This window comes from Ciconia boyciana, chromosome 15, assembly GCF_034638445.1.
Source record: "Ciconia boyciana chromosome 15, ASM3463844v1, whole genome shotgun sequence".
Lineage (NCBI taxonomy): Eukaryota > Metazoa > Chordata > Aves > Ciconiiformes > Ciconiidae > Ciconia > Ciconia boyciana.
Genome location: NC_132948.1, coordinates 85,353 through 111,478, shown reverse-complemented (window position 1 = coordinate 111,478; position 26,126 = coordinate 85,353). Strand labels below are relative to the sequence as shown.

Here is a 26,126-nt window from a genome sequence, read left to right as displayed (position 1 = left end):
GCGTGTGCTCGTGGTGTGTGAGTGCGCGGTGTGTGCGTGTTGGCGGGGGGGTGCGATGCGTGTGTGTGGGGTGGGTGTGGGGGATGTGTGCACGCGTGTGCGTGGTGTTCGCACTGCGCATGCGCGCTGTGTTTGCTCTGTCTGCGCAGCGTGTCCCTGCTCGTGCTGCGGCCGCTCGCTGTCTGCGTGCGCGTGCCCGTGTCCGCCGGGGCGGGGCACTCCGCGCGCGCGGGCCGTGACGTGGCGGCGGCGGCGGGATGCTGCGGGCGCTGCCGCTGTCGCTGTCGCTGCTGGTGGCGGCGCTGGCGGCGGGGGGCGGCCCGGGACCCCCCCGGCTCCGCGGGGCCGAGCTGCGGGACCTGGCCCGGGGCAAGGTGGAGGTGAGCGCGGGGCGGGCTGGGGGTGCGGGGCAGCGGGGGCGCCGCCGGGGTGACGGGGTGTCTCCTCCTGCAGACCTGCGGCGGGTGACGGCTGAACCGCCTGAGGGAGGTAGGTGCCGCCGGGCGGGGGCCGGGGCCGGGGCCGGGGCCGGGGCCGCGGCCGCCCCGCCGCTGAGCCGGGCCGGGCCGCCCGCTCTGCCCGCAGGTGAAGGCCTTCGTCACCCAGGACATCCCCCTCTAGTACCCGCCGGCCGGCCGCGGCAGCCCTGCTCGGCGGGCAGCGCTCGGTGCGGTCCTCCCCGGACGCAGGCCCTTGGCGGGATGGGCGGCGGGGGAGGGATGTGGCATGGGACGGGACGGGACAGGGACAGGATGGGATGGGACAGGGCAGGACTGAGCGGGATGGGATGGAAGATGGGACAGGATGCAGTGGAGGACAAGGTGAGACAGGATGAGGAATGGGAGAGGATGGAGGGTGGGAGGGGATGGGATGGAGGATGGGACGGGCTGAGGGGTGGGATAGAGGATGGTACAGGATGAGGGAGGGGATGGGCTGAGGGATGGGATGAGATGGAGGATGGGATTGGATGAGGGGTGGAGGACAGGATGGTTGCAGGATGGGATGGGACAGGGCAGGATGGGATGCGGTGGGATAGGATGGGACAGGATGGGATGGGATGCAGTGGGGGATGAGATGCGTTGGGACAGGGGATAGAATGGGATGGGATGGGATGGAGGATAGGATGGGATGGGATGGGAGGGAATGGGATGTGACGGAGGATGGGATAGCATGGTGGGCTGCATGGGCCTGCCCAGTACTGTCTGCTCCTTAACACACCACCCAGCCATAACCTGGAGATGAAGCACCTGCCCGGTGCTGACCCTGAGCTCGTGCTCCTCAGCCACCAATATGAGGAGCTGGAGGTAAGTAGGCAGCATGGCACCCGCCACCACAGCAGGGTCTGGGGTGGTTGGTGCCCCATAGGCGCCAGGCTGCAATCCCTGTCTGCATGCAGAGAATCCCCCTGAGCGACATGACCCGGGAGGAGATCAACCAGCTGGTGCAGGAGCTGGGCTTCTACCGCAAGGAGACGCCTGATGCCCTTGTGCCTGAGGAGTTCCAGTTTGCCCCTGCCAGGCCTCTGCCCACCCTGCCACCCCGCCAAGCTCCTGCCGCTGATGGCAAGACCCCACCTGAGCACGACAAGGGAGAACACCCAGACCTCTAGCGAGGGGTGCCGCACTCAGCTGAGGGTCCTGCAGCCAGTCCTCAGTGCGTGGGGACGAGGGCGTTACAGCAGCTGGGGATGGTGCTGCAGGGTGGGGAAGGTGCCCCGCTGTTGCTTGGTGCTGTGTAGCCTCTGGCCCGAGGATGTCCTGAGCAGCTCCAGCCTTGAGTCCCTGCCTTCCTGGGCATTGCGGACATCCCGGGGGTCCCGTGTGCCTGTCGTTGCCAGGAGGAGCAGCGTTCTTCATGCTCCCTCACCGTGTCCTGAGGTTTAGCTGACCCCCGGCACTGGGCAGCGGTATCCTACCTGCATGGGACAGGATGAAACCCTCAGCAGAAAGCCCCAGGTGCTGAGGGTAGATGTGCTGAGTCCTGGAGGTGGGAGAGCTGCCCCCGGGGGGTATGGCTTTACACCCCAGCAGGGTTGTCTCGTATCGAGCCCCCAGTAAAGCCCTTGTGAACAATCGGCTGCACTGTGTTATCTTTACAGGAAGGGCTCGGTGGGGCGTATCCCGCACTACTCTACTGGGTGCAAGGAGGAGCTGGGTGCCCCAGAGCTGCTTGCAGAGGCGGGAGAGGATGGCAGGGTCACAGCCACTGCTGGCAAGCTGACAAATGGTCCCACGGAGCAACCGTGCTGTTGCTGTGGCACCCCCTCCCTGGCATGATGGATGGATGGGGCACCACAGCTCGGGATGAGCTGCTCTCACAGGGCGCAGGGGGATTGGCGTGAGCCCACAAGTGGGTCCCACAGAGCTGAGCCAAAGCCCAATGGCTGCACTGGCCCAGTGGGGACATCTGGTCCTCGGCTGGGAAGGGAGCAGGGCACAGCTGCACCTTCTGCAGACCTGGATCCACACAACCTTGGTGGCAGCATGGGGTCTTCTCCCTGTACCAGGCCTGGGGGCAGCAGCAGGCCGTGAACCAACAGCCCTTGGTCAGGGTGGGATGCTGATGGTGCCCCTGGCCTCCCGGCATCATCCCTGAGCAGGAGGAGCAGCATGTGTTCCGCATCTCCTGCCGGGGTAGGTGAGCAGTGGGCCTGCAGGCAGAGGGGTCCTGGAGTGGGCAGGGCTGCCTGCACTTCCCCCAGGAGCTGCAGTGTGCACTGTACTGGCGGCATGAAGCAGTGATGCGGCCAGGGAGAAGGACCCAAGGCGGAGGCATCACCCTATAGAATAAATCTTTATTGTCTGGCTGGTGTTGGTACACGTGTCAACACGGGTGTAGAGACAGTGATGGAGGGGTGAGCGGCAGCGAGCATGTGGTGCCCTGAGCTGGGCTGGGGAGGAGAGTGGGGGCTGCCGTCCTGGCTCACTCCTTGGGCCCCTTGCTCCCCTGGGACCCCACACCTTCCCACCCACTCCCAAGCATATGGGTGCTGCAGTCCTCCAGTGTGGCAGCGCCCCAGGATGCATGTGCGTGGTGGGGAAGCAGGGTATCAGCATGGGGCCGCGGAGCCGTCCCCAGGGAGGTGGCACCAAGCAGGGCCTGTGATGGGCAGAGGGGCTTCCTCACAGGGGGCCAAGGAGAACTGCTCGCGGGTGCACTGCCTGTGGAACGCGCTGCGACCCAGGCTGGGCTGCACAACCCTGCTTAGCCGCTGACCCACGCCAGCCCTGGGCCCGAGGGCGCAGCCATGCCCGGGCCCCCCCTGGGACACAGGGGTGCTGCCCACAGGACAAACAACTCCTGGAGAACAAATAACTTAACACGTTGGAGTGCGGGAGGCGAGCCAAGCTGGGAAGCATCCCCGGCAGCGCCTGCCTGGCCCTGCCTTGCCATGCCCATGGGGTCAGCCAGCAGCTGGCCAGGGCAGAGGGAGCACCAGCGAGGCAGAGGTGTGGGGTTGCCCCAGCGACAGAGCCCCCCCCATCCCCAGCACCCATCCCATGGCCCCCCCGGACCCTCCTGGGGCAGGCAGCTCCCCTGCCCGCTGGCAGCCCTGAGGGCAGGGGGCAGCGGGTGGGCAGGCAGGGCAGGCTCTAGCACTCTTTCTGCCGCATGCGCAACTCGTGGCGACGCAGGTGGTTGTAGAGGGACTGCACGTAGGTGAAGACGCACTTGGAGTCCGGCTTCTTCCCCATGATCATCATGTCTTCCACCTCCACCAGGGGCACGCAGTCCACCAGCGTCCTGCAGAGATGCAGCCCTCAGCACAGCCCCAGGCAGGCTGCCCCACTGCAGGGGCTGGGATGGGGGACCTATGCCGCCCAGGGCCTGCTGGCACTGGGCACCACTCCCCTCAGCCTCACTCAGCTCGTGCCTGCCCCTTGGTGCCCACAGTCCTGCTGCTCCTTGGCACTGAGCAGAGTGTGTGCTGCCTGTGACAGGGGCCTGCACCCCTTGCCCCCCTGGTGTTCTCTGCCCCAGCTCTTGGTGCTGGCAGTGACCCCTGGCTCAGGCTGTGCCCGCCCTCTTCCTCCTCCAGCTGATGCTGGTGCATTGTAGAGAGAGATGTGCCTGACTGCCCACACGCGTCTGTGCTGTGCCCCCACCCCAAATGCGACCAGCTGGTCCAGGGATGGGCAGGTGGGTCTTGGTCACACGCTGCCTATCGCTCCTGCTGCAAGCCCTGGCCTTGCTCTCCTGCCTCCCATCAGCTCTGCCAGCCCAGTTCCCACCCTCATCCTGGACTGGAGCCCAGGGGGCTGCCCATCCCAGGCATGGCACAGGACCATGGCATGGGGTGGGCACTGCTCAGCTTCAACCAGCTCAGCGCTGGCTTGTGCCTACCACCACCTAGCCCAGGCTCCAGTGCCGTGCTGGGAGCTGTGCAGAGCCCTGCTCCAGCAGCTGACAACCTTGGGGGGCCCTGGCAGAGCAGCCATGGCTGTCCCCCCATCCCCACAGCCTCTGGGCTCTGCCACTGCCCCTTTGGTTGTGTGGCAGCCCTGCCCTCAGCACCCCCTCAGCTCCCTGGGCTGCAGGTGCCATCTCTCTCCCTGGGCTGGGGCTCCCTGGGCAGCCGGGGGGAGGTCCAGCTTGGAGCAGCTGCCAGCACGGTTGGGGTAGTCACTGCGACAGCCAGGCAGGGCACAGAGGGGAAATGGCCACCTCTGTCCTCTTGCCTTTCTGCTGGGAGGGGTGCAGAAGCAACCCTGCCACTGCTGCCATCCCCCCAGCCCTGCCCGGGCCCCTACACCCCTGTCAGGCAGCGCAGCAGGTGCCAGCACCCACCAGGGGCCAGACAGTGCCAGAGCACCCCAGGCTGCTGCTGCTGATAATGGCCAATGTAGCCATGAGTGCCCAGGGCAGGGGCTGCACCAGCACCTGGGGGCTGCTGGGCATGAACCCTACCGATGCCACGGCCGGCCTGGCTGCTCTGGCCCCAATGACAGGGTGCACAGGGCAGCTCTAAGCACAAGGAAGGTCCAAACCCCAAGCTGCTACCCGCCACCACAACATCCCCCCCAAGCCCTCTCCCCATCTCGCCTGTCCAGGCTGCAGTAACCCCCCTGCACACCTCAACCCCCAGCACAGCCCACCCTAGCCCCCTGGGCTGGCACTGGCACAGCGGAGGAGGGACCCCCAGCCGGTGCCAGCCCCCTGGGGAACAGCAGGGCCCAGGAGAGCCACATGGCCCAGAGCTCTGCCAGGACCCTGCTCCTGCGCCCTGCCGCCTCAGCTCTCCCACGGGGCCTCTACTGCACTGGAGTTGACGCAGCCGTGGATGTGACGGGCTCCAAGCCCCTGGCCTGGCTGGCACCTGCCCCACCTTGTGATTTGGCCACCCTGGGGGGGGGGTGTGCTGTGTTCAGGGCCTTGGAAAAGACCCTGCCTGAGCTCCAGAGGCCCCACACTACCGCCAGCCTTGGCTCAGGGGGTGATGGCAAAGCATGGCAGCACAAGGAGGGCCGCTCTGCCCTTATAAAGCCATTGTTTGGGCCCTTGTGTGCTGGTGCTGTGTGGAGCCTGAGGGAGCAGCGGCTTCAGCGCCAGCTGGGATGCCCCTGAAGACAGGCACAAACACTGCAAGATGAGGCAGGCCCCAGGCCTTGACTCACACTTTCCAGGCTCCCCACTCTTGCCCATATATGAGCAGGCAGCAACTCGCAGGCAGGGCACCATCACCCAGGCCTGGCCCCGCAGCAGCTCCCATGCACCCCAGGGCGGGGTCAAGGAGGCAGCAAGTACAAGCAGTGATGCTGGGGCATCTCAGGGGGAGCTCACCCACACCGAGGCAGCACCACTTCGGCTTGTGCTGCTGCAGACCACCCAGAGCAGCATCCCCAGCAGCTAATCCCCTGGGTTGGGCTCAGCCAGCAGGGAGGGAAGAGCTGCGGCAGCTCTGTTCCCGCTAGCACCATCCTCGTGGGTGGAAAGCCAACAGCCCCCCAAGGTGACGCAGCTTGTTCCAGCCCCCCTGCTGCCCCAAATCCCCATGCATGCTATTCTGGAAGGCCAGAGGCCAGCCGGCCACCTCCACCCCTCTCCTAGCCACAGCTTGGCCCCACCAGCTGACACCACCAGGACTCGCCCCTCACCCACCAGCATCCCCCAGCCTCTTCCCCAGCTACAGCGGTCACTGCCCGGCCCCTCAGCCAAGCGGTGGCGGTGGGGCACGGGCAGGTATTTGGAGGGGAAGGTTCTCACCATCGCTCCCGGGGGGGTGAAATTGGGCTACGACTTTTTGGTTTTTACCAGCCCCTTCTGGACCAGGCAGCGATAGAATTCCTGAATGTATGTGTACACACACTTCCAATCTGGCTCGCGCATCCGGACCATGTCCTCCACGTCCAGCAACTGCGGACAGTCTGCGTGCTTCCTGGGGGCAGGGAGAGAGAGGGGCAAGCCAGTGACCGCAGCCCAGTCGGGGAGGGGAGGAAGAGAGAAAACAAGAGACACGGATCAATGCAGTTCCCGTCCCCCCCCCCCGGGCAGATGCTGCTCTGCTCTCGCATGCTCTGGGGGTGCACGATGCAAAGGCAGGAGGGCTCCGGGCACTGGCGCACCAAGGCCATTCAGTGAGATTTGGGGGGGCACAAGCAAGGGAGGGGGAGGGTGGGTGAGTGGCGTGGAGAGGCGTGAGGTCCAGAGGGAAGGACAGATGGAGGCGGAGGAGGAGGAGTGAGGTGTTCTGGCGCGCCGGGTGCTCAGGGAGCAGGTTCCAGAGCGGAGCGGCGCTCTATATAGCCCTTATATAGACCCGCCGGGAGGATGGGGGGGGGGTGAACCCAGCCCTCCTGCCCAGCTCCACTTGGAACCACGCGGCACAGCCCTGGTGCAGGAAGCTCAGGAGAAGACGCTCACAAGAGCTGGAGGAGGAGGAGGAGGAGGAAGGACGAGAGGCCACCTGGCTTCCAGGCTGGAGAGATCGATGGCTCTCTCAAGTCCACGCACTGGTTCTCCAATTAAGGCAAAAAGTCCATTACTAGGAGCGCCAAGAGCCAGGCACATGGCTCCCTTCTCGCTCCACTGAACAGCACCACGGCACCCAGGGAGCTCGCGGGAGCTCCCAGCTCACACCACTGCCTCGGGCACCGGCCGGGATAGGACCCCCACCCACCCCTGCCCCTGGGCAGGGTGCTGGAGAGGAGGAGGAGTGGGTGGGAGAGAGACAGAAGGAAGGAGAGAGGGGCTGGCTGCCAGCCCTCCAGCTGGACACGCTCCCATCTCTCAGCACCCAGGAAAACCAGAAGCAAAAGGGGAAGGGAAGAGACTGGAGAAGCTGCGACGGTGTTTGAGCCCCTATGACCGTGAAAGGAGGCACGTGGCATGGACAAACGCCGCTCCCCAGGGGCTGCAGTCCCGCACCTGGCACCCTGGGATGGGATGTACTGCCTGCAGCTGGGTGGGCCTGGGGGGCTGCTGCCCTGCTTTTGGGTGCTCCGCCCCACACCCAGGAAGCCCAAACCCCCACGCCCACCAGACTGGGCTGCACTGGCCTCTCGTGGCTCTGTCCACACAGCCACTGCTTTCCCCCCCCGTCAGTGTCCAAACCTTGTTGAACGACATGGGGGGGAGCAATGCTGACGGGTGCCCACCTCCAGCACCATCGTCCCTGCCCATGTACCCCCTCGCCTCAGGCAGTGAGCGGGAGAGCCGCCCCAAGCCACCCCAAGCCCATGTGATGGCATGAGAGCTACGTACTCTGCAGAGGAGAAGGCCACTTCAAAGTTGTGGCGGCGGTTCTGGGGCGTCAGCTGGCTGTAGTCAAACGCCTCAGGGAAGAAGTTGTGGACCAAGGCACAGAAGGCCATGCCGTCACTCCAGCTAGACGAGAAGTTCTGGATGTCCACGTGCTGCAAGGGCAGGAGAGTTACCGAGGGGCAGAGCGACCAGCCCTGGGGACAGGGAGAGGAGGTGGCACTCACCTCATAGCCCCGGGTCTTGGCTCTGCACCAGTCCAGCAACATCTGCTTGATACTGTTGGCGTTGGGCACACCGAAGCTGGAGGAGCGCTGCACGGCAGTGCGTGCCGCCATGGGGTTTGGCGAGCTGTGGCAGAAGATGCAGGGTGTTATCCACGTGGCGCTCGCCACTTCAGCCAGCCTGCCCCTGGCCCAGCCTCACCTCCCGCCCTCCTTCTGCAGCTTCTCCATCATGGCCTTGCGAGCCTGCGAGGCTGATGTCTTGGGCAGGCTCTGAGCTTTCATCAACTCCTTCTTCTTCTCAGCCTGGCGCCGCTCCAGCGCGGCCAGGCTGCTCTGCCTCGAGGCACTCTCGTCTTCACGGTCGAAGATGCTGGGAGAGACACAGACAAAGTTAAGGGGGCTGTGGGCAGCCCAGGAAAGGGTATGTGGTGGCCTCAGCCCATTGCCAGCCCTGGAGCTTTGGAGACCTCCATGTCCCTGGGACAGAAGAGGGGTGGCTTAAGGTCCCTGGCTGGCAGACATGTGGGGGACCCATGGGGACTGCTGGAGACAGCAAGCGTGCCCCTGCATGGGGACACCACAAGCTGGGCAGAGAGGGTTTGTGCAAGCAGATGGCTGACAGGGACTGCTTGGGGCTGGCCCCGGGGAGGCACCGCTGCTCACCTCCCCATCTTCTTGGAAGACGAGCTGTAGGATGATTTGGTTTGAACGAATGTGCTGTTGCCATCTGCAGAGAGAGAGAGAAAAAGAGAGAGGCCTTGGGCAGGAGCCAAGGCAAGCAGCTCCAGGAAGGTGTGGGGCTCTGCCCACGCCGCAGGCAGGGATGGCTCGGCAGCAGCAACGCCCCTGGGGTTACGCCCAGAGGATGCCACGGGGAAATGGCAGCAAAAGCTCTTACTGTCTGATCTCTTTACGTAACTCGACTCCATGGTTGTGGTACGGGAGGTCTTGGTGCCATCATCTGCAAGGGGCAAGGCAACAGAGGATCACCTGAGGCCAGGGACAGCGGCACCCACGGACACTCACTGCTGCCAAGCAACCTCACATCCACATAGCACAACAGGGAGAAGTCCCAGGTGGCAGAGCCATGGCCAGGGCAGGCAGAGGGGGGACAGACAGCACATGTCCCCCAGGCAGAGCAAAGAGGCCAGTGTGAAGGAGCAGGGAGCTGGAGCATCCCTCAGTCCCCTGCAGCAACTCTGGGATTGAGCCACCTAGGACTGGGAGAGCAGAGGTGTAGGGGACAAGAGACAGGCCCAAGGTGCAGACAAGGCCCCTGCCACTGACAGGACAGAGGATCAGGTGGGAAGTTGCCAGAGCAGATCCCTTAAAGGTCCCCAGGGAGGCTCTGGGCGAGCCAGAGGAGGTGCAGCAAAACTCAGCCCTGAATCACGGTCCTGCTCCCAGCACGGTCAAACCAGGCCCAGGACAAGCGGTGAGAGCAGCAGAGAGGAGCTGCGGTGGCAAAGCACTGGGAAAGACTGCACAGCCTTCCTAAGGGCCAGCACACTGGCTGTGCTGGGCAAGCCCCGCGCCCCCCCAGCCTAGCTCGTACTAGACTGGATGAGACGCTCAGTCTTGGTGACAGTGCTGCGTGCCGAGCCGTCGGCCGACTGGGTGCTCTGTGTGGTGGTGGTCTCTGTGGCATGGCTGGCCCTCCCTGCCGTAGCCTGGCTCCTCGTCTCCTGCAGCCGCTGGTCCCGCTCCTTCTCCCGCTGGTCTGCAAATGCAGGTGGGAGACAGCATCAGCAGCGAGAGACAGGGGTGGCAGGCATGGTCCCTGCCACACTGGGGGTCCTGTTGGCTGCTGCCGGTCCAGAACTAGCTCGTGGGAAGGACAATGTCCTCAGCCTGGCACAGCCAGGGCTGCAGCAGAAGACCCAACGTGCCCTCCTGCTTCACCATAGCTGGACAGCCCCACTTCAGCACCCTGCTGGCTCCACCTGCAACACCACTGCCAGAGCCCTGACCCCTGTGGGGGTCACTGTCCCCAAGTACCTCGCTTGCGCTGGCGCAGCTCCCGCATAGCGTTTCGGATCAGTCGCCGCTCCTCAAAGTCTGTTGTCCGATCCAGCTGCGGGAGGAGGTGGAGCATCACCCCTCTGCCACCAGCTCGGCCTCCCCTCACCTTCCCCCAGGAGCCCAGTGGCAGAGGAGGTACCATCTTATCCAGAACATCCTCATCCTCAATCCTGTTCAGCTCCTCGATGTTCAGCTTGCTCCTTCTCTCCAGCTCCCTCACTTGGACCTTCTCCATGCCGTTGGGCAGCTCCGGCTCCAGCCTCGGCATCCGGGGCTGCTCCACCACTTCCGGCTCCATCTACAAGGACAGCACTGTGCGACTGAGCCCCCACCAGCTCAGCCACCCCCCTCCCGCCATGCTGCTCAGGATCCAAGTGCCCCATCACCCTGACACTTGCCCAGTGCCAGGGGCAGCAGGGACCCTGGAGAAGACGTGCCACATGTGGTGTAAGAGCTCAAAGCTGGTGGGATGCTGCAGGCATCCACAGTGACCAAGGCAGGCAGGGGACCGCGGACGTCCCCGCTATGGCACCTCCCGACCCGGGAGGGCCCAGCAGTCTCTGACCTGCCCCCAGTCTAGCTGCCAAAATGTCCCCAAATATTCCTCACCCCCCATCACTGCAGGCTGCCAGGGTCCTCCAGCAGGCAGGGACTGCCCATGTGCTCCAGGCTGGGCAGTGCCTGGTGCCCAGCAGTGGTCAAGGTGCTGGCAAGGCCAGTGCACGCCATTAGCAGCACAAGGGATTTCCAGGGAATTAAGAGACTTAGTGGAGAGAAGAGATTGTGCAGGAGATCAAGAGCCTCCCCCACATCCCTGCTCAGGATCTAGGCCAGCTTGGCCCCCGCCGGAGCAAAGCCAGGACACCAAGTCCCTTTCAGCACGACCCCCCAGCAATGCGCAGCAGGCAGCAGGCCAGGCCCGGAATAGGGCAGGGAGGCAGCAGAGAGGAGGTGCTGGCATGGGGCTGGAGCAGCCCCACCACACACCTGGCTCCATCCTGTGTCCCACTGCTCTGGCCTGGCACCCGGCCCATGGCAAAGCCGCCGATGGCAGGTGATGCCAGCCACGTGCGCCCATGCCACCACCTGCACCTTGCCCCTGCTGTGTGCGGGTGTGGGCAGGACAGCTGCCTGCAGCCTGCCTGCCCGGCCGGCATGCCGGCAATGCAGAGCAGGCAGGCGCTGTTTGCCCCCAGCAGCAGCGAGCCCAAATGGTGGCAGATCCTGGTGACACTGCATCGCCTGTGCACCGCAGCCATGGTCCCACCTTGTGCTAGGGGCTTCACCTTGGCTCCAGACACCCCCAGAGCCACCAGAAGCCCCACAGGCCAGTGCCACCCTTCTGCCCATCCCCCCCCCCGGGTGCTGCCGTGGGGCAGAGCTGCCCGCACTCACGCTGCTGTTGCTCCGGGAGAGGTGCAGGGCTGATTGCTGGAGGGTGCTGGAGAAAGCGGGCGGATGGGCCACAGGGCCGCTGGGCTCCTCAGTGCCCTCAAAGTGGGCACAAGGGTCCTGTGCTTCCAGAAAGAGGGTGCTGAGGTCCTCCTCGGGGGGGTCCTGTGGCCCCAGCCACAGCACCAGCAGGTCGAGGCGACGGCCCAGGCATGCCAGCTCTGCCCGCAGCTCCAGGTGCTCCTCCTCCAGTGCTCGCAGTGCCTGTGCCAGGGGCTGCACCCGCTGCAGCGCCTGCTCCAGCTGCCCCTCCACTGCCCCCCGGAAAGCCCCCAGCTCCCGTCGCAGCTCCGCGAGCTCGGCTGCTCCGGCCTGCACCAGCCCCTCCAGGCTGACCCCCGGCATGGCGGCAGTGCTGGTGCCGGCAGGCGCTGCGGCGAACACCACTCAACCGTCCTCTGCCCTTTATAGGGGCGCCGGGGGCACCACCCCCGGTTGGAGGCCGGCCCGGCACAGCTCTGCGCCCGCTGAGCTATTCTTGTCGCAGCGGCCGGGGGTCCCGCACAGGGGTGCCGAGGCAGGCGCCGACACTTGGCAGCATTTCCAGCCACAGGACCAGGTGGCTCGGTGAGGGGGAGCCCTGTTGAGCGGCCCCCCCTGCCCCAGGCGGCTGCCAGTGCCCTTGACACCAGCCTGGGGGGGCTGTGGGGCACAGTGGGTGGGGTAGAGCCCCCATGCGGGATCAGCCCCAGACCATCACCATGCTGGGTGCGCTCCAGGGCTTGGGACCACCCACGTGCCCTTTCATGGGTGCTCCTGGCTGGCGTCACCCATAACACACTGACATATCAAGCCCCAGGCTGGCACCAGCATGAGGGCCTCAGCCACCAGCTGTGATTTCTGGGGGCCCCTGCCTGACAAATGCCTCAGGGGGAGCACGTCCCTGCATAATGGGCACAGGTGGCACCCCACCAGCTAGAGGACATGCTGCAGCAGCCACTGTCCCCAGATCCCCGCACCCCACCGGTCCCTCCAACTGAGCCCTACCTGGCGGGGCTGCCAGCACTGCTGCCTCCTCCTCCTCCCTGCCGGCTGGGAGCGCACCTGGAGGCCGTGTCTCCTGCCAGGCAGCCGATGGGTGCCGAGCCCCCCACCCCGCTGCGCAGCACTGCTAATACCTTAATGAGAGCTGACGGGCTGCTTGGGCCAAGCCTGCCCAAGCGCATTAACACAGGGAAGGCACCCCTCTGCAGGCAGCGAGCTGCCTGTGGGCAGTGGGACCTGCTGGCTAGTGCAGGCAGCACTTGAAGGCAGCCCTGCCAGGCTGTGGGCACTGCCTGCTTCATGCTGGCGAGGGCTGAGTCGAGGATGGAGTAAGCCAGCAGTACCATAGTCACCAGTGGTGCCACAGCCACTGGCACTGCCATGCCCACAGAGGCAGCTGGGTGAGCCGGGCACGCGCACAGCCACGAGTGAGGCAGTGCTGCACTTGACATCCTGGCTTCTGCCAAGGCTGTGTGTGTGAGTGCCTCGCATTACCCTAGATGGCCAGGAGCAGATAAAAGCACTCGAAGGGCTGCACGCGCGGCGCTGCCTCCTGTGCGCACCCAGCCCCGCTGCCCCCAGCACCTGGGGTCTCTTTGTGGAAAAAACCCAAAAACCAAAAAAACCCAACAAAACAGCCAGACCTTCTGGACCATGCTGCCAGCACCAACCCACTCACCCTGGTCACTGCTCCCCACCCCAAGCCTAGGACCCCCCCAGGCCATGCCCAAGTGGGGCACCGCCCCATGGGGCACTCACCTTGGTGACATTGCTGCTGCTGCTGCAGACGCTGCTGCCGCTGCTGGGGACAGTGGTGATGCGGATGGGAGTGCTCCGCAGCCCCAGGGTCACCTCTGCAAGGGGAGCAAGAGGCATGCGGGGTTTACCCCAGCTCGGCAGGCTCAGCCCTGTGCCTGAGGAGCGGCTCCAGCTAGGCTGTCTAGCTGCCGCATGCATCCTGCCTCAGCGGTGCGCACTGAGCTCTGGCACAGGGGAAAGACTCTGGGGACAGTTAAGGGATATGGGGAAGCCCATACCACCCCAGCTCATCCTCCTCCCCAAGGAAGGGCACTTTGCCCAGTGCTCCAGCTGGAGCCAAGACCCCCTGGCAAAGGGACGGCCCCAGGAACATCCCAAGCCAGCCATGTCTGTGGGCAGGCAGGGCTGGATCAGGGGAAGGGCTGGATCAGACACCGCACAGCAGCAGGGATGGGACGGAGCAGGACAGCGTGGACTCCCCTAGACCAGCAGGTCAGTGGGGTCAGAGCATGAACATGGGGCAAAGGATGAGGCAGGGCTGTGGGGACAGGGAAGGACCCCAGGCAGGAACATGACAGGACAGTGGGGATGCAGACAGGCTGCAGGCTGCATCTCCCAGTACTGAGATACCCCGAGCAGGCTGAGTGTCTCTGCCAAAGGGTGAGGGCTGCCAGGCACGCTCCTACCCACAGCCTTTGCTCTTCTGGCAAAGCCCACGCTCAGCCTCCGGGCCACCAGCACCCGAATGCCACTGCTGCTGCTGATGTGTCCCATCAGTGCCTGCCTGGCCTATCACTACCCACCTGCCCATTGCTGCCCACCTGCCTGCTGGTTTCCACCTGCTCACTGGTGCCCACCACATTTGCTCCACTGCCTGACTGCGCACATCATCCTGTTGGGAGCACTGTCCCACGGTGCTTACAGACCTGCCAGCACCTACCTGCCCACTGGCACCCGTTGCCCCCACGGTGCCCACCCCCCCAACAGGTGCCCACCTTTCCCAGTCCCACCTCCCTGAGCAATGCCCACTCCTGCCCATCAGCCCTATGGTGCCCAGCCGCCGCATTGCCCATCTTCCCCATTCCGTCTTGACAATGGGTGCCCTCTGCCCATGCTGCCCATCTTCCCCACCCAGTCTCCTGCCAGATGTCACCTGCCTGCGCTACCCATCTTCCTCATCCCCTCCCCTCGATGGGTGCCCCTGCCCACGCTGCTGCCCGTCTTCCCTGCCCGGTGCCCACCTGCCCGCTGGCTGCTGGGGGCGGCCACGACACGAGGCGCAAGGGGCTGCACGCGCCCATCCTTGATCTCGATGGTGAAGTAGGTCTTCATGCCGTCGAGGCCGGGGCCGGGGCGGGGGCTGGCAGGGACCGGGGCTGGGCGCTGCTCTGCGCCTCCGCCGCTGCCGCCCCGCGCGTTTTGAGCGGGCCCCGGCGGGGCCGTGCGGGGCCCCCGCTGCCATTGGCCGGGCCCGGCCCGCCCCCCCGCGCCGCCCGCCCCCGCCGGGCCGCCCGCCGCCGCGCTGGGGGCCGGCCCCGGGCCCGGGCCCGCCGGGGTGAAGCGCTGGGCGCGCTCCCGCACCGAGACGGCCCTCGGTGGTGGCCCAGCGGGGCTCGGCTCTGCAGGGGACAGGCGCGGTGGGGTCACCGGGACTGCAGCGACCCACGGGTGTCCCCGCCACGCATGCTGCACCCCCCTCCCCGGCCCCACACAATGCATGCAGCCCCCCGGGGTGCCCACGGGATGCATGATGCCACCCCCCGCCCCCCCCCAGTGCCCAGCCACGCATGCAGCACCCAACAGTGCCCACACGATGCATGCTGCACCCCAGAGGCCCCACCGCGCATGCAACCCCTCCAGGTGCCCTGCCACACATGCTGCCCCTCCTGCCCCCCCCGGGTGCCTGCAGCTCTTCAAAGCTTCTGTTGCCCTGCTTCTCCTGGGGCCTGGCTGGTCGTGCGCATGGGCGGGGAAGGATGGATGCTGGGTGGGGGGCAAGAAAGCAGGCAGGCAGCCAGCAGCATCCTGCAGCACCCTGCCACCGCAGAGCTCCACGCCTGCCCAGGCTCCGCCAGGGACCTCCTGCCACTGGGAAGCAGAGAGAGTGGAGGCAGCCACCGCTGGGACCTTACCCGTGCGGCCAGCCGGGCGCAGGGAGGAGGGCGCTTGCTCCCACCGGTGAGTGTTCAGGTGAGCCGGGGTCCGCGCTATGTCCTGGGTGGGTACTGCCACTTGGGAAGGGTCAGGCCAGATATGCAAGGAACAGCACAAGGGGAGTAGAGGGTGAGTGCAGCACAGGGTGCTGTTGCCATCCCTGCCCCCCCCAGGCACAGCACCCTGAGGCCCCCTTCCCTGTCACCCCACACTCCCCGGAGCGTAGTGCCAAAATCTGCCAGCACTTGCAGGCTGCCCTGCACCCCAGGCAGCTGGCTCTGCTCTGCAGTGCCAAACCACACCGCAGAGGAGGGCAAGGCAGAGATTGGGGTACCCGTGTCCCAGCGGGGCAATGAGTGGTACCTGGGGTCTGTGTCAAGAGATCGGGATCACCCCTGCACCCACCAGGCCCTGGCATAGCAGGGCCAGCCCAGCATTGCCTCTGGAGAGGACGGCGAGGGGGCCCAGTGCCTCAGCCCCCACCCAGGAAGCACCCAGGGTGCAGGCAGGCACCGAACAGGCAGCGCTCTGGCCTGGGGCCAGGCTCACTGATGCCCAAGTGAAGGGGCTCAGCCTTTCCCCAGCACCCAGGTTTGAGCCCCCAGGTGAGGCAAGGGGAACCAGGTCCTGCACGCTTCCCTCCGCCCCAGGGCTGTGCCACACTGCAGCCCCCCCAGCATCTGCCCAGGGTTTCTGCCTTCCCAGGAACCAGCAGACCCCTAGGGATTCTCGGAGGGAGGGGACCTCCACCTGCGAGGGTGGTTCTGAGTGGGAACCCTGACCCTGGGGGCAGAGAGCTGCTTTCTGGATTTTCCCCTGCCTGTTTCCTCCTGGCACAGCCATGGGGATGGTTTTCCCAGCAGCAGGAAGAGGGCAGCTGCTGCCACTGCCATCCTTCCAGGCTGCGGGGAGGACCCGGAGGGTGCTGGGCCCCGGCCGGGCCAGTGAGCGCGGCCCCAGGGGGGTCAGGGCCAGCCGGCACACGGCTCCTGGCCTTATTGGGACAAAGAATGCAAAAGGCCGGAGTTTGCTGCCGGCACTGATTCCCTTTCATGGCCCTGCTGCTGCCTGGCCTGGAGCTGGAGGACTGGTAAACAGCCCGCCTGGCACCCCACTCCCCCAGCACCCAGCTGGGGCACACACCGCCACCACACGGCCGGGTGGCAAATGGCCACCGGCTGGGGATGGCCCTTGGCCTGGCCACATCCTGCCCTCACATTCCTGCCCCAGCCTCTGTGGGTGGGCTTAAGTCACGTCCCCAGGGCTCACGCTCTTCCCCACGCCACTTCGATGTGCGTGCTGCAGGGCAGGGGAGCAGTGGGGGCCCCATGGGGCAGCACTGCCCAGCTCGGGGGGGGGGGGCACATTCCCAGCACTCCCTCCCCATGGGGCTGCACTTACCCTCTGGTGGCTCCCTGCACCTCCCAGCTGGCCCCAGCACCTGGCCACGCACCCCAGCACCAAGCTGCAGGGAGGGAAAGGGGCAAAGCACTCAGCTGGGGGGGCCACACGCACCCCCCCACCCCCACCCCATCAAGCTGCCTTCACCCACGGGACCACCAGCCCCTGGCTAAGAGAGCAGTGGCAGCCCCAGCCCGTGCTGCCAGTTCTGTACCTGGCTGCCAGCACTGGGCTGGCCCAGGGGGGGCTGCTCCACCCAGCGGATTTGCCCCCCACAGGGGTCCTGCATGGTGGCAGGGCTGCCCGGGCTCCCTTCCTTCCAGGCTGCCTGGTGCTGCCCTTTGGGCTGAGCAGCGCCCAGGGAACATGGATGGTCCTGCTCCGGCTCCTCGCCACCATCTTCAGGCTCCAGACTGGGCTCTGGGGCCGGCTGCAGCTCCAGGAGCACGAGGGTCCCCGAGACCACGGCTGCAGGAGAGAGAAGAGGCTCTGCATGGGGGAAGCCTGCTCCCGTGGCCCCACCAGGTGGCCAGCTCCCTTGTGTGCACCTTTGGGAGATGACACGCTGCCCTCTCCATCCTCCCACCCCTGCCCACAGCTGGCCCTGGTGCTGCTCCAGCCCTGGGCATGCACCCGGACAGGGCTTTGCCACCAGTATTCACAGGGACTCACCCTGGGTGCTGGGTTTCTGGGGGTCTCCCGCCTGCCGGCTGCATAGCTCCTGCATCCCAGCCAGGACGTGCTCCTGCTGCACTGCATCGTCTCGTTCATGGGCCTGGGGAGAGCAGGGCGTGAGCAGGGCCAGACCCACTCCAGTCCCTGACCAGGTCACCCTGTCCCATCCCTGCCACCTGGCCAGGGACATGCCACAGGCTGTGGCCTCTTCCCATGCCACCCAGGTCCCTGCTTGCATGCTTTCAGGGATGGACAAGCCACCCCCTGCACAGGGGTCACTGCAGGAGGCTGGCAGGGGGACAAGTGTCCCCACACCGCACTGCCTCCACCAGGCAGGGAGGGGGATGTTGTCTGCTGAAGGGGGGGCCCAAACTCTGCATACCCCCGGGGTTCCTGGCGCTCCTGTGCATGGGGCTGATAAGCACCAGAGCACAGGCAGGGTCCCTCTGTGGCCTCTGCCGTAAGCACACCAGCCTTGTCCAGCATGGATGCCAGGAGGTGGGAGGAGAGGACAACCACTGCCCAGTGCTCCTGTCCCCTCTTGCCCCCGGGCCCAGGCACCTCAGAGCTCCATGAGGCAGGGAGCACCCAGTTTTGCATTACCCTGTCCCTGCCTGCAGCACTGGCAGCTCTGCTTGGCAAACAATGGGATGCTCTGGGTGCAGGACCACACACTCGCATCAGACTGGCAAGGACAGGCAGGCGACAGGTGCGTCCCTAACACACGCCTGAGCAGGGCCAGGGTGTCCTGGTGTCACCAGCCAGGGCACAGGGTGCCAGCCCTGGCTGTACCAGTGCCTCTAGGATCACCACAGGCTCCAGCTGCTGACATGACTCAAGGGCAGGGGGAGGCGGAGAGGGACCCGTACCCAGAGGGGGCACAGGGGAACCAGGACCCAAACTCAGGCGCCACTGCAGCTGCCGTTTAAGTGAAATGGCCTCGGGTTTGGAGTCATCAGTCAGACAGAGTGGGATAGCCCCACCAGCTGCTCAGGAGATGTCCCAGCATGGCCAGGACTGAGGGCAGTATGCCAGCACATCCGGATGGGGAAGGCAGACAGCGCTGAAAGGTGGCACAGGGCCACATCCCCCCCACAGCCTCTTGCCACAGCCCCAGGCCAGGTGAAGGGGGAAACTGGGCTGAATAGAGGCAGATGCAGGGATCCAAGCCTTTCTGCTTGGCTGTGGTTATAACCACCGCATGTCCCTTCCCCACTCTCTCCCCAAAAGGGCAACTCCATGTGGTGTCTCTGCAGGGACCTCCTACCACCACAAGAGCCATAGTCCTCTGTGGGGTCACCGCCGCTGGGCAGGAAACCCAGGCTTGCGCCCGTTCCTTCCAGCCCTGACCACCAGCTCATCCTTCCCCCTGCCAGACAGCTCCCCCCCCCACGGCTGGTGGGCACCAGCCTTGCTCCAGAGTGAGCCCCAGCCCCTTGAGGGCCAGCAGAAATGACCAGCATGGGGAGGGGGACTGGGGGATCAAGGTTTCTGCCTGTGCAAGGAGAGTGATGCAGACAGCTGCCGCAGGCAGCTGCCACAGGCAGGATGAGTGGCCATCGCCTCCAAAAAGCACCAGCCCTGCAGAGCCACAGCAGGGAGGGGTGCACCAAGCGCACTGAGGGGTCTTGCAGACCCCTCGCCTGCAGCACTCATGCCCAGGCTGCGTCGTCAGGGAGGAGCCCAGGGGCACCCAGGCCTGAGCCCCCAGCCCCAGCTCACCACTGCTGGGGCCATGCTGGCACAGCCCAGCCACATCCCCCATGTTTCCAGAGACCCCACCCTCCACCTGCCCCAGTCCCTTCAGGTGGGCGAGCCCGGCGTGCCCAGGGGTTTGTGCCCCAGGCAGGCTGGCACAAGGAGCCCAAGGGAAGGGCGAGGAGGTCTTTGGTAGTCCTATCCCCTCAGCAGCGCCCTGCGCACTCACCACTGAGCCTTCAGGCTCCTGGGCAGGGGACCGCTTGGCAGCCCCGCTGTGGCTGCTCTCCTCTGGCCCAGCCAGTGCCGGCTGCTCTGCATCATCCTGCTGGTTGCTCTCCCCACTCCTGGCTGTGGCCAGGGGCTCGGCGCTGCCCTCGCCACAGCTCTCCCCACTCCTGACCAGGGCTGGCAGCTCAGTATCACCCCTCCCGCTGCTCTTCCCGCTCCTAGCCAGGGCTGGTGTTTCAGCATTGTCCCTCCGGCTGCTTTTCACATCCCCAGGCACAGTGGGGGGCTTGCTGCTGTCCCTCTGGCTGCTCTGCACGTTCCCAGCCAGGGCTGCAGCTGGATGGGAGCAAAGGTGGTGTTTAGGAAGGAGCTGCCCACATCCTGGGCTCTCTGGGGTAGCCACCCCGGGACCCGGGGACGGTACCTCACCTTCGATCTCCTCGGCCCGCAGCTTGCGGATGGCAGCTCGGATCAGCTTGCGCTCCTCATACTCACCCGCCGCCCGCAGCTACAAGACAGAAAGACCCAGGAGAGGGGCAGGGTCAGCCCCAGCACATGGTCAGCCCCAGCACACGGTCGCTCACCAGTTTTGTCAGCTCCTCCACGTCGGTGATGGCTTCAAGCTGCTGGGACAAGGCAGCCAGGGCGGTCTGCTGCTCCTCCTCCAGGCACCGGGACCTGCGTGGGGACGAGAGCAGCCAGCCGGGAGCTACTGTGCGTGCTTGGGAGCAACGTCCCCTCGCGGGCAGCCGGCAAATGCAAACAATGGCCCCCCCAAATTCCAAGCTGCTCGGTGCTGGGCTGCTCCCACCCTTGCGCCCATGCAAATCTGTCTAAGCCACAGTGGGGCCAGGTATTGAAGACACTGTCCCCTGGGGCAGAGGCAGGGGGTGAGCCAGGACACTGGCCCCATGCCGGACTCACCGCGGCCAGTTCTCCTTGTCGTCCTGCCTGTGGCTGCCGCGCTCCGGGCGGAAGCGCTTGGATGCCAGTGCCTCTTCGTCCCGCTCCAGCTCCTGCCGCTGCAGCTCCCTGATGGCCGAGCGGATCCGGCGCCGCTCGGCCAGGTCCAGCGTTGCCTCCAGCTGGGTGTGACAGGGCAGGGCTCAGCACCAGCTCTGGCCACTGCAGCCCCCCCAGCTCGGCCCCGGTGCTGCCACAGGCTGCCCACACGCCACACAATGGGGCCATCTGTCTAGCAGGGCCCACGCGCACAGCGCATGCTGCCTGGCACTGCCTGGCCCTGTGGGGAGTGAGCATGGCCCCCCCAGGGGCAGGATGCTGGAACCAGCCATGGCGAGGAGGGCCTGCCACAGTGGCACAGAGACCTCCAGGCATGTGAGGGGCAAGGAGACAGGGGCACGTGGCATGAATGCCCATCGGTGGTCCGTGCACCCACCAAGGGTTGGTTCCCTGCAGCCCTGCCCCCCCATGCCACCAGCACAGGGATAAGCCCTCCTGCCCACACCAGCCCCTCCAGCAGCAGGGGAGGGCAGCAGAGGATCCAGTTCCTCTCCCACCCTCATGGCCCCCAGGAGGTGCTGGTTGGGAGGATCCCAGCACCCCACTGAGGAGGGGTCCTGCCCTGGCCCCCCTGCAGCCCTCCCCACCCTCACCCAGCACTAGGAGATGGTGGGCAGCTCTTGGAGCCAAGTCCGTGAGCAGGATCTGTCCAACCCTCTGTACGTGGGCAGCACGGCCACGACCCCCTCCACAACCCCCCTGAACATATCACAGGTGCTCCTCAGTCCACCCAAGGCCACCTGCCAGGACCTGGCATGGGCACCCCTCTTCCAGATCAAGTCCACAGCCCCAGCCCTGCCACTGGCCCAAGTGCTTTGAGGGGGCCATGCACAGCCCCCCCCATGCTGAAGGGGGGCAGAAAGCAGCCAGATTCATGGGGAAAGGCCAGCCAGGGCAGGCACGGCCCTACTGTCCACCCACTGTCCTGCTGTGGGACATCGGGACTGACCTGCTGCTGGGAACCCAGGAGGCGATTTCCCATGGATCTCGTTAAAAATAAACCCCGTGACCCACAGCAGCTGCTGTCAGCATCAAGCCCCAGCATGCTGGGAGCAGCTGTGGCTGCGCCACAGGACAAGAGCATCAGTCCCCTCCCTTCCAGTCCCATGGGCCACTGCCAGGCCACCCATTCGGGCTCTTCAGGTTCCGCTGCAGCAGGAATCCAGGGCTGGTCCCTCTGTCAGACCCAGGCTGAGCAGCGCTGAGGGCCCCCAAGTTTCTGCCTGCATGCAGAAACCCCTCTGCACAGACACCCCAGCAAAGCCATCGCCCTCCCTGCTCGGGGTTTGGGGACTGGGGGGGGGAATATTTCCATCCCAGTGAAGCCAGCAGGCACAGAGCCTCCACGTGCCACCCCAGTGGCAGCCAAAATTGTGGTCCTCCAGTCCCTGCCAGCCTTGAGACCCAGCCAGGAGCAGCATCCTTCCCCAGCTGGGAAGACCCCAGCAGGATGCTCGGCAGCCAGGACTTCCAACCCCCAGGGCAGCTCCCCCTGGCCAGCCTGGTGCTGAAAACGCACACAACCTCGGGGGCAGCTGCTTGAAGCCGGGGTGCTCCCTCCCACCCTGGCAACCTCCACCACGCCAGCTGGCAATGCCACCCCTCCCAGCACGCTGCAGCTGCTTATTGCATCCCACAGCAGCGCAAGGGTCTGCCTCCTGGCCGGCGCTGGGGCGTGCAGCCCCCCAGGCTCTTATCCGGAGCTGGCACCTCTGCTGGCATGAGGGCAGGGAAGCGGCTGGGAAGAGCAGGAGCCGCTGTGCTGCCAGGGCAGGAGGATGTCGGGGAGGAAGCCAGCCCCTCCATCCACAGGGGCCTCCCATTTCCCGTCTGCGCTAGTCCTGCCTGCCCCAGGCAGCTGCCTGCACCCTGGGGATATTGCCGCAGGCAGGGACACTGACTGCCAGGACAAAGGCACTGAAACGGGGTCTTTCCCTCTGCTGCTCCAGCAGAGAGAGTGGCCACCCTGGCCAGCTGGGAAGCCCAGCTCCACTGCACATGGGGTGGCAGCAAGGGCCTGGGGAGCAATGGAGCCTGGTCCAGCCCAAAATGAGGGGCTGGAGGCAGAGGCCCTGTGGCAAGTGTGGCTCTCCCTGCAGCTGTGCAAAGGCCTTGAGGACAGAAAAACACTCCTCTGCCGCACGCTGGGAGGCCAAGGCCCTGGCCCTTCCCTAAATAAGCTGCTGGCAGTGTGTGGCTCGGCCCCCTCAGCTGGGTCAGGACAATGGGGGGGGGGGGGGCAGCAGCTGCAGGAGCTGGGAGAGCTGGGAAGCGGGGGGACACGACAGGACACCAGCCCCACGCACCCCAGAGCAGGGGACACCCCGGCACCCGCGTGCTGTGTGACACCCACCCGCCAGCTCCAGGGTCTGCCCTGCCCGGGAGGCTCCAGCTGTGACCTGACCTGCACCCGGGTCCTGGAAGGCTTCTCCCCGCAGGAGAAACAGCAGCAGGGCAGGAGAAAGAGCCTCGTCCCAAGCCCACGTCAGCAGGGAGCCGGGATGAGGCAAATGAGTGGCTTTGGAGGCTCTGTGGCCAGCGGCGAGGGGGAGCATGGCGGAAGCCACAGCTGGAGCCAGGGGGTGGGAAGGGGCCAAGGGGCCCAACCCTGCCTGCACGGGCAGGCCCAGGGATCAGCACATGCCAGGGCCCCACCGGCCCTGCCCAGCCAGCAGCAAATTAATGGTTACAAGCAAACGCCCACCTCGGCACACACACAAAGTGGCTTTGTGAAAAGGGTGCTGGCAAGGCACCCATGGGCTGCTTTCCTGATGATGCCCAAGTACAGTGGTGTTCAGAGCCCCAGAATGGCTGGCGGCTCCTCCAGGAGGGCTGTAATTAGCCCTGCATCCATCCGGCTCCTCAGAGTGGCTGAGCACAGAGCACTCGGGAGGCTGGAGCCCGGCCACAGGGAAACTGCTCTGGGGACAGGAGCCAGGCACATCAAGCACCTCCTGCAGCCCCAAGCTTTGCTGTCACCTTTGGAAGGAGCCATGGAGAGCGTGGCTGCCTCCCAGGCAGAGGAAAGCAGGAAGGACAGCTGGGCGATGGGGACATGGCAGGAACGCAACACTCCTCAGGGCCATTGAAGCCTTTCCCAAAGGCCACCGAGTATAAGAAGGAGACCTCATGGCCATGACTTTCCTAGCTCAAGCCAACCCTGCCTCTGCCTGCAAGGGGATTTGCATCCTGCCTGTCTAATTAACCAGGCTGAGATCTAGAGGGGCCAGGAGAGGGGAGCATTCCCCAGTCCAGGGCCAGCAGACCACAGCTCCGAGCGCTCAAATAACCCCCTGCTTCCAGACAACCAGCTAAGGGCCACACTCCAGCAGCACCCACCCTGTTCCCCATAGCTCCCTCCCCAGGCCCCTCCAAGCCCTTGGTCACCACATGCTGCACCACAGGTTCATCCCAAGTGGCCTCCCCGGGACTGGGGTACCAGCACGCAGCTGGGGTGGGAACTGCATGGATGCCTACGGGAGGGAGATGGGGGGCAGAGGCTCCCTGGCAGCTCCCAGCCCAGCCAGCACAGCAACAGTCCTGGTGAAGGGGCTGCAAGGACCTGCTCACATCCCCCAGCCTCCATCTCCCAAGGCCCCCAGGGACATCACACACTGCTGCCGAGGTCTCACTTGCTGGGAGAAAGGAGGAGAAGTAGCCCAGAGCCGAGGGCTGGGGAGAGCAGAGGAGCAGGGAGGAAGCGGTGGGAGAGGCAGTTTTCCCTTATATGGGCTAATCCTCTTCCAGCTAAGCAGAGCCAAAACCTAACCAGAAAGAAAAATAATTCCTTCCCCGCCTCACGTCAGCTTGGAGCAGGCTTTCCTCAGCCCATGCCGCACAGACACAGGGAGACACAAGCTGCAAGCAGGGTGCTCTGGGGATGCAAAGGCCCAGCAGGCCAAAGACCAAGCCCTGGGGAGAACTGGCGTTTGCTGCACAGTAAGATCCACCTCCCGAGGCTGGCTGGAGACCCAGCCACACCACAGACCCAACACCCATCCCATCACCGCTCCTGGGGCTCCGTCTCAGCCCAGAGACCTCAACTGGGACATAGCAGAGCCGGACCACTGGCAGGACAGGGAGAAAACCAGACCACCCATCCCCACACCTCCAGGGCCCCCACGTTGGCCCCGACGTCACCCCATAGAAAGCAGTGGGCTCCTCAGCCCACAAACAACGGGCAGGTCTGCACGTTGTCACCCAGAGCAGGCTGAGGATGGCACATCAGGAGGCTCTGGCAGGGCAGTGGAGCCCCTGTGCCAACACCCTGCCCATGACACCACGCAGCTCCCACTTTCCGCTGGTGCTGCGGCACCCCGACCCTTTCCTGTTCCTGCAGACGTGCATTCCCAGCTGACTCAGCTTCCTGCTGTAACCATTCCCCAGTGCTGGCCTGGGCCACCCCATGCTCAGCCCCCGGGGCACCCAGCAAACCCCCAGCCCCGAGCCTGCGGTGCCCCAGGGCTGGAGGGGAGGAGGGAGGGCTGCCCAAAGCTGGGCAGCACTTTGTAGGGCTTCCTGGCACAACAGCCCTGGCTGAGATCAGAGCCCAGCACCCAGAGTCCCACCTTTGGGGCACACAGGCGCTCATTGCCCATGAGCCCACCTGGCCCTGGCAGCCGCGAGGCCAGGACTCTGCTCAGCTCTTTCTCCCGGGGGAACAAATGGAGCAGAGAAGTGGCTTGGACGTTGCTCCAGCAGCTGCCGCACAGGAGGGGATGCCCAGCCATGTGGGCACAGAGCCTGGGGAGCAGGCCCTGGCACCAAGCCAGCCCCAGCTAGCATGGGAGCAGAGGCCAGATAGCAGCGGGCACCGGGAAAGCAGTGAGCAGGTAACTGAGCCGGCAGCAGGAAACATCTCAGGCGGGAGCTGCCGGCCAAGGAGATGGAGCCAACGAACGAACGTTACAGCCTGAGCGCGGGTGTGAGCAAAAGGCCAAGTGTGGCCAAAGCAGCAGGGCCAGAGTCTCTTGAGTCACTGGGGCAGGACAGGAGCTTGTGCTAGAGCTCACCCATGCCCAGAGATCTGACCCAGACCAGCTCGGGCCCCTCCAGGTGCTGCTGCCCGGGACCCCACAAGCACTGTAGCAGCTCCTTGCCAGCCGTCCCGCTCGCCCCCCAGGCTGAGGGACAGCGGCAGCTCCAGCACCTGCGGAGGCGCAGACAGGCCCATGCTACCGCTCAGCCCCTGGAGCCAGCCCGGCCGCCCGCTCTACCCGCGCCTCGGAGAGCCACCACCTCCCCTCCCTGGGCGGGGCACAGGGAGCCGGGGCACCGCCGGGCACACACCGACCCGTCCCCCCGGAGCCGCCACAAGCGAGCAAAGGCTGCGGACAGCGTGCGCCGTGCCCCGGCCCTGCCCGCCGCGGCACTCACGAGCTTCCGCAGCGCTCCCTCGTCCATGCCGAGGAGGTTCTCCTGGGACATCCTGCCTGCCCGTCCGCCCCACCGCCGAGGCGGCCCACCGCTGCTGCCGGCCGGGGGCTCGGCGGCAGCCGAGACAACAAAGAGCAGGCGGCGCGGCGCGGCGCGGCCCCGCGCTCGGCTCGGCTCGGCTCGGCTCCGCTCGGCTCCGCTCGGCTCCGGCCCGCCTCCCCGCGCTTCCAGCCCTGCCGCGGCCGCCCGCTCATTCCCACCGCCTCGCCCCGCCCCGCCTCGCCCCGCCCATCCACGCGCCCGCCGCCTCCATTGGCTCTTCGCGCCGGGCGGAACGGTCCAGCCCCGCCCCGCTCCGCCTGGCTCCGCCCCGCCCGCCCCCGCCCACTCCAGCGCGGGGGTGGCACCGTCCCCGTGGCCGCCGCC

At 65.9% G+C, this 26,126-nt stretch overlaps 2 protein-coding genes across 6 annotated transcripts; one reads left to right on the top strand and one right to left on the bottom strand.

The window, feature by feature from the left end:
* Positions 1–141: 141 nt before the first annotated feature.
* On the top strand, positions 142–2,074 carry SELENOM (selenoprotein M). 4 transcript variants are annotated; one of them, XM_072880230.1, is made up of 5 exons: positions 153–380; positions 454–489; positions 586–620; positions 1,226–1,304; positions 1,373–2,074. In XM_072880230.1, the coding sequence occupies exons 1-5, from the start codon at positions 258–260 to the stop codon at positions 1,607–1,609; spliced, it is 510 nt and encodes a 169-aa protein (XP_072736331.1). In that variant the 5' UTR covers positions 153–257; the 3' UTR covers positions 1,610–2,074. The 4 variants fall into 4 exon arrangements, with proteins under 4 accessions (XP_072736333.1, XP_072736331.1, XP_072736334.1 ...); XM_072880231.1 differs by having other exon boundaries at positions 169–380; positions 1,397–2,074; XM_072880232.1 differs by lacking the exon at positions 454–489 and having other exon boundaries at positions 142–380.
* Positions 2,075–2,778: 704 nt separating this feature from the next.
* SMTN (smoothelin) lies at positions 2,779–25,888 on the bottom strand. Of its 2 annotated transcripts, XM_072880223.1 has the most exons (22): positions 25,701–25,888; positions 20,226–20,386; positions 19,886–19,979; positions 19,731–19,809; positions 19,300–19,637; positions 17,370–17,472; positions 16,912–17,165; positions 16,698–16,761; positions 15,275–15,373; positions 14,384–14,761; positions 13,143–13,237; positions 11,343–11,459; positions 10,087–10,245; positions 9,924–9,999; positions 9,481–9,645; positions 8,824–8,886; positions 8,589–8,652; positions 8,125–8,295; positions 7,926–8,049; positions 7,702–7,853; positions 6,205–6,376; positions 2,779–3,744 (listed from the first exon to the last, which is right to left on the bottom strand). In XM_072880223.1, the coding sequence occupies exons 1-21, from the start codon at positions 25,749–25,751 to the stop codon at positions 6,232–6,234; spliced, it is 2,952 nt and encodes a 983-aa protein (XP_072736324.1). In that variant the 5' UTR covers positions 25,752–25,888; the 3' UTR covers positions 2,779–3,744; positions 6,205–6,231. The 2 variants fall into 2 exon arrangements, with proteins under 2 accessions (XP_072736324.1, XP_072736325.1); XM_072880224.1 differs by lacking the exon at positions 11,343–11,459.
* Between the last annotated feature and the right edge of the window lie 238 nt (positions 25,889–26,126).